Source organism: Perissodus microlepis, chromosome 17 (genome assembly GCF_051167445.1).
Source record: "Perissodus microlepis isolate ML-2025 ecotype Zambia chromosome 17, ASM5116744v1, whole genome shotgun sequence".
Taxonomy (NCBI): Eukaryota; Metazoa; Chordata; class Actinopteri; order Cichliformes; family Cichlidae; genus Perissodus; species Perissodus microlepis.
In genome coordinates, this window is record NC_140477.1 from 10,611,257 (window position 1) to 10,626,537 (window position 15,281).

General features: G+C 39.6%; 1 protein-coding gene across 1 annotated transcript; it reads left to right on the plus strand.

The window, feature by feature from the left end:
• Nucleotides 1-4,417: 4,417 nt before the first annotated feature.
• On the plus strand, nt 4,418-14,119 carry smo (smoothened, frizzled class receptor). The gene is made up of 12 exons (XM_084910737.1): nt 4,418-5,336; nt 7,150-7,349; nt 7,486-7,695; nt 7,796-7,968; nt 8,110-8,329; nt 8,442-8,565; nt 8,680-8,772; nt 9,071-9,179; nt 10,798-10,983; nt 11,529-11,677; nt 11,996-12,130; nt 12,264-14,119. Exons 1-12 carry the CDS (start codon nt 5,075-5,077, stop codon nt 12,878-12,880), a joined length of 2,478 nt encoding a protein of 825 aa, XP_084766863.1. The 5' UTR covers nt 4,418-5,074; the 3' UTR covers nt 12,881-14,119.
• Nucleotides 14,120-15,281: the final 1,162 nt, after the last annotated feature.

The following is a 15,281-nucleotide window of genomic DNA, read 5'->3' on the forward strand; positions in this document are numbered from 1 at the left end:
CACAGTTCATATTGTTGTGTTTGGACTGAACTAGTTGAAATTCTGAATCCTTCTTGCTCTCACTTTATTTTAAAACTAAAATATAGAAGAATTCTTTTAAAAAGAGGAAAACAAATGTCTGGAGTGCTGTTGAATCACCCTCTTGAAGTAGTTATTTGTACAAGCCAGTTTGTACTTTGTGACCCGTCACTGTGCAGACTGACCTCCCCTGACTGAGGGGGGAAAATATTTATTGACTCTGAAAGCAAAGCAAAGTCTGGTTCTATTGAAATGTTTCTGTCAGGATTAGCTTCAGCCTAGTCATGAATGTTTACTGCTTCATGAAGCTGTAAATTTACAGTACTGTGCAAAAATCTTGAGCTACCCTTTTTTTTCTTTTTGGTATATTGCTAGGAAAATGGGAAAGGTGTAGCAGTGACTTATCGACACACATGGAAATACAGTATATAAGGCAATTTTAATGAGCTTGCGAGTCAGTATTTGGTATCACTGACTTCATTCTTCAACACAACCTCTATTAAACAAGCTTTCCTATAATTTCTCGAAGTATTCTTCAGGAATAATTCTCCAGGCTTCTTGAAGGGCATTCAAAGCTCTTCTTTGAACATTGCCTTTTTTCCATTTTTTTGCTTCAATAATTTTGAGTGTGTGGTGGTGGCAGCACGGTGGTTAGCACTGTTGCTGCACAGCAAGAAGGTCCTGAATTCAATTCCACCATCAGGCTGGGGTCTTTCTGTGTGGAGTTTGCATGTTCTCCCCGTGTTTGCGTGGGTTCCCTCCGGGTACTCCGGCTTCCTCCCACCGTCCAAAGACATGCAGCTTGTGGGGATAGGTTAATTGGATAATCCAAATTGCCACTAGGTGTGAATGTGCGAGTGAATGTGAGCGCGAATGGTTGTCTGTCCCTGTGTGTTGGCCCTGCGACAGACTAGCGACCTGTCCAGGGTGTACCCCGCCTCTCACCCTATGACAGCTGGAATAGGCTCCAGCGCCCCCTGCGACCCTGAAAAAGGATAAGCGGAAGCGAATGGATGGATGGAATTTTGAGGTGCAGATTCTGGGGAGTCTAGTCCATGAGTCAAAGTGTTCTAGTTGATATTGCATGCACAACTGAAATCTGAGGTTACATTTCCAGGTACATAATTCCATCAATGTTGACACAATCTCCAACACCACTGGCTGAAATGCAGTCCAAACCATGACAGAGCCTCCACTGTGTTTTACAGATCCCAGTAGACTACTGTACCTCTCTCCTGACCTCCATACATATTGATAATGATTTGAACCAAAAATTTCAAATTTTGATTTAACCCTCCCAAGGACCTGTTTCCTCTGATTTTTCAGTCTGATGTTTAATTTGGCAGACCTCAGCCTTTCTTTTCTTCTTTTTTTTCTATTTCCTCTGTTCCTTAAGGACATGGCTTTCAGGTACTGTTCATCTGTTCTAGATAGTTTTTAGCCCACCTGTTCAGTTTTCTCAAAATGTTTCAGTTTTCAGCTAATTGCTCTTTGGGAATCATCTTGTTGGGGCAGAAATACTATTTTATCCCTGTAAACTGTGTTATTGTTGCCATTTTTATAGATATAGATTCTGACAGGCTACTATGAATAAAGTGTCTAAAGATCCTATTTGAATTTTGGTCTTTACCAAGTTGTCTGTTAAATGTAAGCACATCTTGAGTTAGGGGAGCTTAGGGGGTTAAATCAGTGGTAAGTGGTTTAACAAACAACAACAAGTCCTCTGAAAATGGTAAGGTACAAGGAGCAAACTCCTTGGAAGCAAAGAAAATGAAAATGGGGAGTGGCTCGAGACTTTTACACAGTACTGTACATATTCATTAAAAAGAAATGACACAAATCCTGTTTCCTAACTGGAAGAGTTAACTGGCACAATTTTTACTTCTTACCCAGGGAGCTCTGTGTGGCCAGAAGTCTAATGTAACTGTGAAGAAGCAAACACCAACATGACCTCTTATCTCCACCCCATTTCTCTCCCTGGCAAATGAAAACCTCCGAGGAGATCTCAACTTGAAACCTGATGCCTGTGATGTTTAGGAGCGCACACAGTCCTGTGTTTGTAGCAGCCTTTTTTTTTCTCCCAATCTAAACATGACATGTCTTTGTGAGTTTAACTCCCCTCTTAGATTCTCACTTCATTAGCACTTTTCAGAGACCTGAAATTATGTAATTATGCAGAATAAACTGATGACAAAGTGACAGTTCAAACCGCAGTATATTGCTCCGTAGGTGTCTCTTATTCTAGTTAGTGAGTCAGTGTGTACATGAGAGTTGGAGTGAGTGTGTGTTGGCCTGGGCTCCAGTGCTCTGTGTGTGGTCCCCACTCCTCTGACTCACTGAGGCAGCCGTGTTACTGTAGGTTTTAAAGAGGCCCAGACGCGCATTACACACACACACACACACACACACACATTCAGGACAGAGCAGAGCTAACCCAGATTCACTGAGAACACAAAGCATCAGCAGTAGGGCTGCCACGATTAGTCGACTAGTCACGATTACGTCGACTATGAAAATCGTCGACAACTGATTTAATAGTCGAGGCGTCGTTTGAAGCTTTGTAAGATCACAAAAGAGGCAGGAATAAGTTGTTGGATTTAAGAGTGTAATAACGGACTGAAACAGAGGATGGCAGCACTGCATGTACAAGGATGCCAGCTGCCGTTAAACCCCGAAGAAGAAGAAGTAGCTCTGTCCCAGAATTCATAAGCCCAGCTCAGTTTCCAACAATGGCGGTAGCTAGTTAGTTTTAATATTACTCTTATTATTCTTTCTGGGTCACAAAATAAACGTTTATTCCTGAGTAAATCGGTTTGGCTGAGATTAAAGTTATAGTTTTTCACAGCTGAATAAACGTCAAGCAGACAACTGATTATCAGAAGTGTGAGATGCTCGAGAATATACTCCGGTGTCCTGTTATATTTTAGATAGCAAGGAGTTTATTAAACTTCACTGAAACAATCTGCAAATTTAATAAACTATCATCTTGCCTTTATTTTTAGTTAGCACATACCTTAAACACTTAAAGCTGTAAGCTAATGATAGTTATATAAGAGCAGATGCATGCTGGTGCAATAAACTGTACGTTTTATGTCTAATGGATGCATGCTCTGATTAGTCGACTAATCGCAAAAATAATCGGTGACTATTCGACTATCAAAATAATCGTTTGTGGCAGCCCTAATCAGCAGTCATCCAAATACCACAAGTGCACTCTCCAATTAGAGCAATATCAACAACATGGTGGAGTTTTGACCTTTTAGGTATGTGCTTTTTCTGGTATCCCGCCATAGTCAAAAGAAAAGAACAATAAGTGGATGAGCCTAAAATAATTTGACTGTGTGAGTTCTGTCCGTGTGTTTGTGTTTTTATTAACAGTATAGCCACCTTAACCAGAAAAGAGGAAGTTCAGACCATTATGAGTGTCCCAAAGGAAACTAATTTTGAGTTGTGCCCCTCCCTCTCTCTCCCACACACAGATATTCCGATGTCATAATCGCTAAACCTTCATGTAAACAAATAATAATCCCACACGATTAATAATAAAGGTTGAGGTGGCTGGTGAGCACCTTAAGACATTTTATTTTCACTAGAAAGTCTTATGTAATGCCTGCACATGTACATTCCAGCGCAAGGAGTGTTTACTCTGCATAACTGTGACCAAAAACAAATGTCATCAGCACAGATCAGCCTGCACGTACACTTTCTGTACATCCAACGTTCTCCATGTGTGACCTGCAGGTAAGTGGCTGCTCTAGAAAGCATTTTAAGCAGTTCTTCATTTCATCCACAGTTCATGTTATAATATAAAAACAAAGGGTTGTATTACCAATATACATACTTTGAAGAGATGCATTACAAATGCTGGACATGCTGAGGTTCTACACTTACACTCTGTGATCAGAACTTTGAGAAACCCTGATTTCTATTCCACTGTTAACACTGTTGTTGCAAAATGCATAGAAATACCATACCCATACATATACATATTTCTTATTATTTCTATTTGTGTATCCTATTAGCTTGTGATTTCGTACCTATTCAAAGATAATGAAAAAGCTCATAACAGAATTATGCAGGGGCTGTTATATATGCAAGGTAATTAAAATTGCTCTGAAAATGTCTGAGGGTCACCTGGGATCCTACACAGGGATGAAAGAATGCAAATATTTCATCTTTACTCCCTTCACATTGTCAATAAGAATAAATTACAAAACCCTTCTTACATGAGAGTTAACCTGTCAGACCGGAGGGTCGGTGCTGTTTTGGGGTGGTGGTCCTCGAGATGAGAAACTCTGAGAAGGTCTGCCATAAGGCACATTCTTCCACTTGCAGAGGGGGATGGGAAGGGAGTTTTTGTTGCCCTGGCTTTCCCCCACCATGTGCATACCAGAGATACAAAAAAAAACCCAACAACCAGCAGACAGTGAGTGCAGCTCACAGGGACTTAACAAAAACCTCTCATCAGACACTTCACCCGGAGAAAAAAACACTTCTTCAAACTCATACAGAGATATAGGATAATTTATCACCTTATTTTTCTGCCACTATAAAAAAAAGAGGGGGGTTTTGGAGAAGGGGTGGCGCATGTGAGCTGGAGATCCTATTACAGAGATCCAGACTTTTTCATGGCAAGTTTTTTTGGAAGTTGGGGGAGGGAAGAAGAATCTGCAACTTTCCTATCCAGCTTAAACGACACAAATGGATACTTTATACCGCTATAAGATCACCATCCGCGTTTTCAACGCATGAGGACATTTTGCGCGGCGGTTAGATTTTGGATAATGAAGGAATTCGGGAAAACCCAAAAGGGATCGGATGAGAAGTGCAGAATGAAAAAGTTTGGAAGGACTTCGGGAAAACTTTAAAGTTAGGGGTTTTTTTTAATATACCATGCCGCTTTTGGAAACCTATCCTAAATCTAAAGAACAGAGCAACCCATCTTGGTCTTTCGGTACATTAGTTTGCTGAAGCACAAGAAAACAAAGTGATTTTTTTTCTCCCTTTTTTTGCGCAGTTGAATCTCTCCCCCCCCCCCCTCCCCTCCCCTCCCAAGATGTCTTCCAGGAGTTGGAGCCCCATTGTTGGATTTTACGGGATGCTTTGCGTCTGGGCTGCCTGGCTTTCTGGCTGCGGGGCAGTGCTCTCTCCAAACGGGACGATATTTGAGGATACCTGCAAGAAAACCACAACTTGCGAGGTGCTTAAATATAACACATGTTTGGGATCGCCTTTACCATACACTCACACTTCTCTGATCCTGGCGGAGGACTCCAGCACCCAAGAAGAGGCTTTTGAGAAGTTGACCATGTGGTCCGGTATGATTTGAAAATCATAATTCATATTTGCTACTTTAGTACGTTTGTCTTTTATGTCAGAGAAGTCAGCTTCTTGATACCGCATGTAAATAATTAAGAAAATGCTTTTTTCTTTTTTTTGTAGTAACAATTAACTAATTTAGCTTTTTAATAAGCCGAAACTCTGAAAATTGGCTGTTTTTCAGTCAATATACCGTATTTATCAGTATTTACTTTGTATTGTTCTATTGTGATAAGATGTTAAATGCATGATAATGACCTGCTGTGACAATTCACAAGTACTCAGGAGGTTTAAGTAATGGAAAAGATCCTCGAGAGGAAAAGAGGGGTTAAAATCCATTAAAGGTAACAAAGGACAATCATTCAAAGGTGTTAAGAGCGGAAACAAATGAAGATCGGCTGATAAAAGGGTTTTTAGATATTCCGCAAGAAGACTTTGACCTTCATAAACTCTCACTAATGACCTGTCAGTACCAGGCCAGCCTCACAGATCTTAAAGAGTCTCACTTGTCTCGATTTTTACTAATTTAGTAAATCATTCTTGTAAAAAAAATAAATAAAAAAAAAATTGCAAGTATTATAAGGTGAAGTCTGTAACCATGCCCGTACATAAGTGTTACACGGATGGAAAAATAAACTTTTTTAATTTGTAAATTTTTAATCCCAAGTTTTTATCATCTAGACTATAAACTGACCTATAATTGATGTCACGAAATCTCACTTTGTCAGACTGCCAAACCTCAAATCTACAGCCCCCATATGGACAATAATCAGAAACAATTTTAGCCATAAGACCTGTAAGACCTCTATGACTTGATGCAACATAATTATAACAATTATGTATACTGTATACAGTATACACAGGGTGTTCAGTTACTGTTAATATGTTCCATTAATAATTCTATTTTGAAAACTGTGAAAGGGGCTATTTTGATATGAAGCATATATCTCTTATAAAACACATTTAAAACATATACATTTTATATGGGAAGGAATGTGGTAGTTTTCATTTTCAGTCACACAAAATGATTTTTATGTCATTTTTTTGTCCATATGTGTTTTATTTATTTTATATATTCATTTATTTATGTCTGAGCAACAGTCAAGAAAAGTATGCAGTTAACTACCTGCTGGAATTTGAATTGAATTGAATTGGCACTGCATTATTTGTGCAACTTAATGAACTTAATGAATTGGCCATAAACACACAGTAAAAGACTGTCTGAAACGCAATAAATACAAAAAACATTCTTATGTTTAATGTTCTGTTCAATGAAAAATGAAAAGAGCTCAACAGTGGCAACAATCTTACAACAAAATGAGAAAACACCAACTTAATGCTGCTTCCTTAGCACCTTATCCCTTCACATATCTGGAGAATAAATGTAATATGGACGCCTCAATATTTGTTTATTCATCATATGTTGTCATTGCAATATTGAACAAAACATTGAACATTGTAGATTTTTCTCATATTGTACAGGCCCACCTTCTCTGTTTTCCACTGACTGAGTTGTGGATTACTCGATTAATTGCTATTGTACAAATAGAACATGCAAATTAAAATAATCAGATTCAGTCAGTCATATTCAAAGTGAATAATTTCTTTTTCCCTTTTTGCATAACTTCTCTTAATATGTACATCTCCACCTCCGGCTCTGGAAATTGATAGGAAGTGTATAACGATCATCACTGTCATCATCACTGGTCTCATAAATCTAACTACTCATGGGATCATTGTCATTCTTGTGGTGAATCTATCATCTCTAAGTTAAATGCCACAGGAAGTTTCAGTTTTGTTTTTGTGTCCTAGGTTTGCGGAATGCCCCTCGCTGTTGGTCGGTCATCCAGCCTCTGCTCTGCGCCGTCTACATGCCCAAATGCGAAAACGGCCGAGTTGAACTGCCCAGCCAGAGCCTCTGTCTGACTACACGTAGTCCATGTAGCATCGTGGATCGGGAGCGAGGCTGGCCCAGCTTTCTCAAATGTGACAAATTCCCTGTGGGCTGTTCGGTATGTTCAATTGTCATGTAATGTCATGTGAGACTTTTTTAAAAAGTCAGGGCTCAGAGGTCAGGGTCCAGTAGACAGCAATGATTTCAAACTGTTAGGCAGCTGTAAGACTACCCATTATATCCTCTGTTTGCAGAATGAGGTGCAAAAGCTGAAGTTCAACACATCAGGCCAGTGTGAAGCTCCTCTGGTGAAGACGGACATTCAGTCGAGCTGGTACAAGGACGTGGAGGGCTGTGGTATCCAGTGTGACAATCCTCTGTTCACTGAAGAGGAGCACAATGACATGCACGCCTACATCGCTTACTTTGGAACCATTACCCTCCTCTGCACTTTCTTTACCCTGGTGTGACAAACTATAACGCCATTCATTTTTGGGCGGGATTGGGTCACATTTAACTTAAGCCACATTCTCACTTTGTTAAGTATTTCTCTTTATTTTTCAGGCCACATTTCTTGCAGACTGGAAAAACTCCAACCGCTACCCAGCCGTCATTCTCTTCTACATCAACGCCTGTTTCTTTGTGGGCAGCATCGGCTGGCTGGCCCAATTTCTGGATGGCGCACGTGAAGAGATTGTATGCAAGAGCGACAACACGATGCGACTCGGGGAGCCCTCGTGAGTGCAAAACCTCAATCTCAGCGTTAAATATGATACGATTTCATGTGATTTTTTTCCCCTCCGCATGCCACCCCCCAAAAAAAGAAAAGAAAAAGAAAAAAAAAAATCACAGAAATTCTCAAATCTTGCTCTTTTCAGGTCTTCGGAAACGCTGTCATGTGTCACCATCTTCATCATCGTCTACTACTCCCTGATGTCAGGTGTGATTTGGTTTGTCATGCTGACATATGCCTGGCACACATCCTTCAAAGCTCTGGGCACTACTCACCAGCCACTGTCTGGTAGAACCTCTTACTTCCACATGGTCACCTGGTCCATCCCCTTTGTCCTCACTGTGGCCATCCTAGCAATCGCTGAGGTGTGTATGAGGCTTTTCACTAAAATTCCTCATTCTTTGAGATTTTAAAATGTTTTACAACTGAGGTTGGTCAGTTTTATGATTCCTTTTGTCTATGCCTGGTTGTCTAAAGGTTGACGGAGACTCTGTGAGCGGGATCTGTTTTGTGGGCTACAAGAACTACAGGTATCGCGCTGGCTTTGTGCTGGCACCCATTGGAGTGGTGCTTGTTGTTGGTGGCTACTTCCTCATTCGAGGTGAGTTCCGAAGAACTGGTTTGTCATGTTTTGAGCTAAAAAGAGACACAAACTGTCATAAAGTTACTCTTTAATCTTTGCAAAGACTTAATTAAAACATTTCTCTGTTTCTAGGTGTTATGACATTATTTTCCATCAAAAGTAACCACCCCGGTCTCTTGAGTGAGAAAGCAGCAAGCAAAATCAATGAGACTATGCTGCGACTTGGTAAGTTCTCTCGCCTGATCAATATCAGAGAGAAACCATCCTGAGAGTTGAAACCTGGGCTTAACTGCTTGTTCATCATAGAAATCAGGCATTTTAATAATGCAGGGGTGTAATTTCCAGGGGGGTTAGGGGGGTTATGACCCCCCCCCCCCAAAAAAAAAAAAAAAAAATGTTCAGCACAGAGTTACGCCGATGTAATAATGCATTAAGGTTTCTTATTCTGTATGACGTATACAAGGAGCAAAGCGTCTAATACCTTACATATAATTTGTTGTCCTTGTGTTTCTTTACGATACAGGAATATTTGGATTCCTTGCCTTTGGTTTTGTCTTTATAACCTTTGGCTGCCACTTTTATGACTTCTTCAACCAAGCTGAGTGGGAAAGAAGCTTCAGGGATTATGTGCTGTAAGTTGTGTTTTCTTTTAGACAGAAAACATATAATTTTATGTGTTTTTACGGCTCACACTAACAAAGTCACCACTGCTATTGCACAGCATATTACCCTTTCCACCTTAAAGGGAACACAATGCCAGGCCCAGGATGCATATCTCCTAAAAAATAAATAAATAAATACCTGCATTTTTCCAAATATGTCACATTAATTTAAAGTAAACCTATTATGCTAATTTCCATCTCCATATATTTATAATTGGAATCTATTAGAGTACCTTTGGATAAATTGTCACTATAGCCTGACCGATTTTTAAGACCAATATTTGGTGATTTAAACATTCCATATATTGGCTGATTTTTTTTTTTCTTTCAAACACAAAACACATAAATAGTTTCCCCCAATATTTGTTATTTGTTGTTATTTATGAGTCCTAACATAATATGATAAAGTAGTTTAAAAGTAATCTTCCTTTATCGTTACCAGTTGTTGATTACTTGTTTACACCCTGCCTGAGTCTACTTGGATCAGCTGGTTATTGTGCTGTGTTCTTCCGAAAATGTGTTGTCAATAGGGAGGTTGCAGAGTTCCCTCTGGTGGACAAACTAAGCAACACTTGTTACATGCTTAAAGGCGGTTTCTTCCATATGTTTTATGCCACAAAAAATGTATCGGCCATTAAAAATCCCAGTCCCAATATATTGGCAAATAGCTAATATTGTCCACCAATATTGGCTCCACTCACAGTATTTAACGTTTGCAGACCCTCATGGAGACCTGCTCCTCTCCCTTTAAGGCAACTTTCTTTTCATTGGCTACCCCTTGTAAACAGATGGTTGAATGGAAGGTGATCGGGGTGACCATATTAAGGATACCCCTTCTCAGTGACATCATACACTGAGCAGTCTGAGGCCTGAGATTTTGGCTCTTCTTTTAGGATTTAACCAGCTGATCTCTTGCTGATTAGGCCAATGTGCAGCTACCTGTGAGAACTAATAAACCAAAGCATGTTAATATCATGCATTACTTCATTTCTGTTGCATTGACATTTAGTTGTTGTTTAAAAATTTTAGAAAAGGTAAAATAACATTAGTTTTTATGCTATTAATCTTTTATTTATATACTCATTATGCACCAAAGTTTTGATTAGGTGGAACTAAAATGGTCAGTGGTAGTGATCAGTATGGAGTCATTCGAATCCTTGTCTGGACTGAAGGAAGTTTTGCCTTACAGTTTTGCAGCAGTTAAAGTCCTAAGGTGTTAAAGTTTACACCTGCTTGCTTCAAAAGCTGCTTTATACCTCAGCACTTCTCAGTTTCACCCTCCGCATCCAGTCACACACAGATATCCACAACCTGATGCACACTCCAAACCGCCGTCTAACCACTCAGCATGAAGCAGTGAATGCAGCCCTCTTTCCCCACCGTGTTGACACTGGCTGGACTGGAATGAATTTTGCCTCAAAAATGTAAACCACTCTCTCCCCACCCTAACATGTAAAAGACCTTCTTATTAACCAGATCCAGCATTTGAATGCACCTCAGTCATATGACTAGCTAGAAGGTGTGGGAGGCACACACTGTGGGCACTGTTGGAGACACAGACTAATCATCTCTGTCGTATTTTCAACAGGTGTGAGGCCAACGTGACAATCGCCTCTCAGACAAACAAGCCCATCCCAGAATGCACCATTAAGAACCGCCCCAGTCTGATGGTGGAGAAAATTAACCTGTTTTCCATGTTTGGGACGGGTATCGCCATGAGCACCTGGGTCTGGACCAAAGCCACCATCCTCATCTGGAAACGCACCTGGTGCAAGTGAGCAAGTTAACACAAACTTCTGCAAACACGTCTCTGGTGTTATGGCTATAGCAATGAAGAGATACTGTAGGTTATGATGATTATTTGCCCTTTTTTAATGTTCTTTTAAAAAAATTTAGCAACAGTCTGTTTTTAAAATCATTGTTACACGCCTGTCCATGTTAATATGTACAGTGATAGCGGTGTGTTAAATGCTTGCTCTTTGTCCAAAATAACTGAAAGGTTTGGATTGTATCCCCATCACTTCAAAGTATGAAGACACGCACATGCATTTAGTCCCGTTGTGTACCCCCAGTACATGCATTTCAGTTTGCACTGTTGATTTTTTGGGGGGTTTGCATTTTCAGTCAAGGCCAAGGCTTTCTTACTCTGTATTTTTCCATGACAGAGCTTGATTGATGATTTCAGCATTTTATCTAAGGTCAAATGGCAGCTGTTGGATTGCAAAACATTAGGTCTCAATCTCTTGCTATCAGTGGATCAGGACTGAATTTTTGTTCTCAGAAAAATTCATGTAGCCATCCGTCATTCTACTTTGCCAGGATCATCGGCCGTAGCGATAATGAACCGAAGAGGATAAAGAAAAGCAAGATGATCGCCAAGGCATTCGCGATGAGGAAGGAGCTCCACAAAGATCCAGAGAAAGAGCTGTCCTTCAGCATGCACACCGTGTCCCACGAAGGACCAGTGGGTGAGTATTTCAGTGAAGTCATTGAGCTAATTCAGATAAATACTTCTGAGTGCAGAGATGTCATTGTGGTGAACAGCTGAAATTGCAATATGTCCCAACTCCTATTAATATGGTTTTGTATGCATATCATTCATAGAATTCTCCTCACAAGGGTTGCTTTACCAGAAACTTGAGTTTACTGCCACACTTGTTTACGCTTGATTATTTCAGGGCTAATAAAGCATTCTAGCGACGCTACTTTAAAGGTAGAAAGGTAGAAGCCTGGACTTCCAGTGTTAAAACTGGCTTTGGTTCTAATTTTTTTCTTCTCTTTCATAGCCGGAATCAATTTTGACCTAAACGAGCCATCAAATGACATGTCGTCAGCTTGGGCACAGCATGTGACAAAGATGGTGGCCAGGCGAGGTGCCATCCTCCCACAGGACATTTCTGTTACTCCCACTGGTACACCAGGTGAGCTCCGGAGACCATGATTCTGGCTTTACACCAACTCCCTTGAATATAAATTTCACATCAGATGTTCTAGACCTTGGGTTTAAAAAAAAAAAAAAAATCTTAATCTTTACTTTCTATTATTTTGTCACAGTGCCCCCTCCAGAGGAGAGGAACCGCCTGTGGATGGTGGAGGCCGAAATTTCACCAGAAATGATAAAGAGGAAAAAGAAGAAGAAGAAGAGGAAGAAGGAGGTGCGTCCGGTCGAGGAGATGGTGGACCACCAGGTTTATCGCCAGCGTGAGTTTGGTCGCAGCTCAGTGCCCCGTCTGCCCAAACTGCCTCCTCATCCAAGCCTGGTTGCCAATCTGCGGGAACAGCAGAGACAACAACAGAAGATTGAGGAGGAAGTTCTGCCTGGGTCTTACCCAGACTTCCAACCTTCACGCCGTCTGTCATGCGAGGAGAAGTGTCCCTACCTGCAGTACCAGACCAGCCAGAATGGCTATGGCCACAGCATGCTATCTGACCCCCTGACCTTCAGAGATCGTCCAGAGGATCTGGGTCTTGGTCCGCGTTACCCTCCCTCCAATTGGCAGCCTAGTGCGTCTTCACGCTACCCTGGAAATATGGATATCACTGATGGAATATCAGAAAGAATGGCCCACGTGGCTCGGGTACCAGCAGGCCGGAGGGCTGGTTACGGACCCATCCACTCCAGGACCAATTTAATGGAGGCGGAGCTTATGGACGCTGACTCTGACTTCTAAAATCATAGCTGAAATAGACTGTTTTAAGGTGTACGTACATAGCAAGGTAAAAAAAAAAAAAGTGCTGGATACTTTCGCAAATTCTTACTAAAGTGCAGCAAAATCCCAATGCCTGGACGTTAAGATGGAACAAAGCTGGTCATTTTTTTTCTTAAAAAAAATGCAAAGGGATAAAATAGAATAAAAAGTGTTGTGTATAAGAAATTATTTTTATATTTTATTTCTGTCCAGTAAAATTTTAAAAGCAACTCCAGGATGATAAGTCAAATAAGGCAGCTAAAACCGTACATGGCTTGAAACAATTCAGAAACCCAGATGTCTTTATCCTGAAGCACCGACTCATTCATCCGCCTGCATCAGCTCCAACCTGCTGGTTACAACTTCAAGCTCTGTGTGTTACGGTGGGACCCGACGCTCCTATCGGTGCCAGTCAAGGATGAATTAACCAGGTTTACTTTTCCTGGGATTATCAATGAATGACTTCTTTAAAAAGATTTCACCAATTCTAGAAGACTATTTTAAAATGTCTTTTTATTGTTGTTGCTATATTTAATATTTTTTATTGACGTCTTATGACACGAGTATTTCATCACTCCTAGGGCAGCAGAAGCTGCATAATACTGTTTAACGCAAGTCTTCTCTTGTATTATATTTTAATGTTTTGCTCTATCTTCAAGCTACTATGTATCTATCAATTGTTTGTTCTTATGTACAGTTGGGGTACTAACCATTACCCACACGCCCCCTCACCCTATAAATACTAATAATTGCTAAATGCTAAATGTTCGCACTTCCTGAAGAATTTCTAATACACACTGGGACTAAAATGAAATTGGATCCACATACGATAACTCATAGCTTCTTTTACACTTCATTTTCGATGCCTTAAATAGTAAAGCCTTTTTTTTCTTTTATTAAATAAGCTACTGTAACTGTGTAGTTATATGTACACACTCTGTTGCCTGGTGCAATAATTCTACACTTTCTGCTTTGATTGGAGGAAAACTTACTTTACAGTTTTGCTGCATTGGACTGAAATGAATGGCTCTCTTTTACTTGTACATTTCAACTTTTCCTCTACATTTTTTTGCAGCTGTATTTCTACTTTTTCTTATTCTGTTGTAAATATTAAGTCAAAACTGCATCCTCCTCAGTTCAGTTAAAAAAATAAAAAAAAATTTGATAATGCTCCACAAGGAGCTTATTCAGATCTGAAAATAAAAAGTGCAGAATTTTCCATCTCTCTCTCTCTCTTTCTGTGTGTACTGTATTAGCTGCTCATAGATTTCTCAATCTGTTATATTTCCAGATGTACAAATCACTCGATTCTTCTGCTTACATGATGTTGAACAAAAGGGAAGAGTCAACTGCTCTATAAAAGAAAAAAATCTGCCGCTGTACTCGTGCTGTAACCAAATGATCACCTACTATCGTCACGTGTGTTTACACTTACTGTGGATAAATGATGCTGAAGTAAACTGTGTTAAATCGCTACTTAGTCAACACAGACACATTTTGTTACATAGAAGTGTATGAGAATTATTTATGTTATTAGTAGTTGCCACACTGCCACACTATGAATTCAATAACAAAAAAAAAGCTGATGTCCACCTAAAAAGTTTGTGTTAAAAAAAAAAATAGAAATGAAGATTACTTTTGAAAAGTAATAATTTCTGTTTTTTTGTAAGCTGTCTGAAGATTAACTGTGGCGCTTTGTGTGTTTAGTCTCCAAACTGAGTATAAGAATACTGTCACTTTTACTGTGCAGCTGTATTTTCTTTTGTTTTGTTTTTATATGTAAATAAAATTTTAGTGAAAAGTGAAACAGATATGTGCATTTTTTTTTTCTTCGTGTTTTGCCTTTTGTAACAGCTTGCACTAATGATGTGCAATACTGCAAGTTTTGGTATCAGTCTGAAACCAAATAAATACAGGGCCTGTATTCCCTATACCAATACCGATCCTGATACTTTTAACCCCTAAAGGCATCTTATGGAGGGTAGGACAGTGTTTCATGATTTATGAGATGAATCATAATTTATTTGCAAATGATGAACACACCTGAATGACTCTTAAATCACTGTGATATTTTCTTTCCACAATAATTAGTTAAGACAACAAAACCAAAACACACCTTTCAGGTTTAAATATATTTTGAAACTCTGTTTTTTTGAAGAGCTGGAATGGAAATGTGCCTTTTGGGTCAGCTTCTGTTCTTGAAATGTACCGCAGGCTATGAATAAAATGGACATAACAATCAACGTAAACACTAGTAGGAATCAAAGTAACCTTACAAAAATGCCATAAGAAATAACTTAAATTTTATACATAAAATTATAAAGTGAGGTAAGTGATACAAAAGTAATTAAATATATAACTTATATTATATATTATTATTATC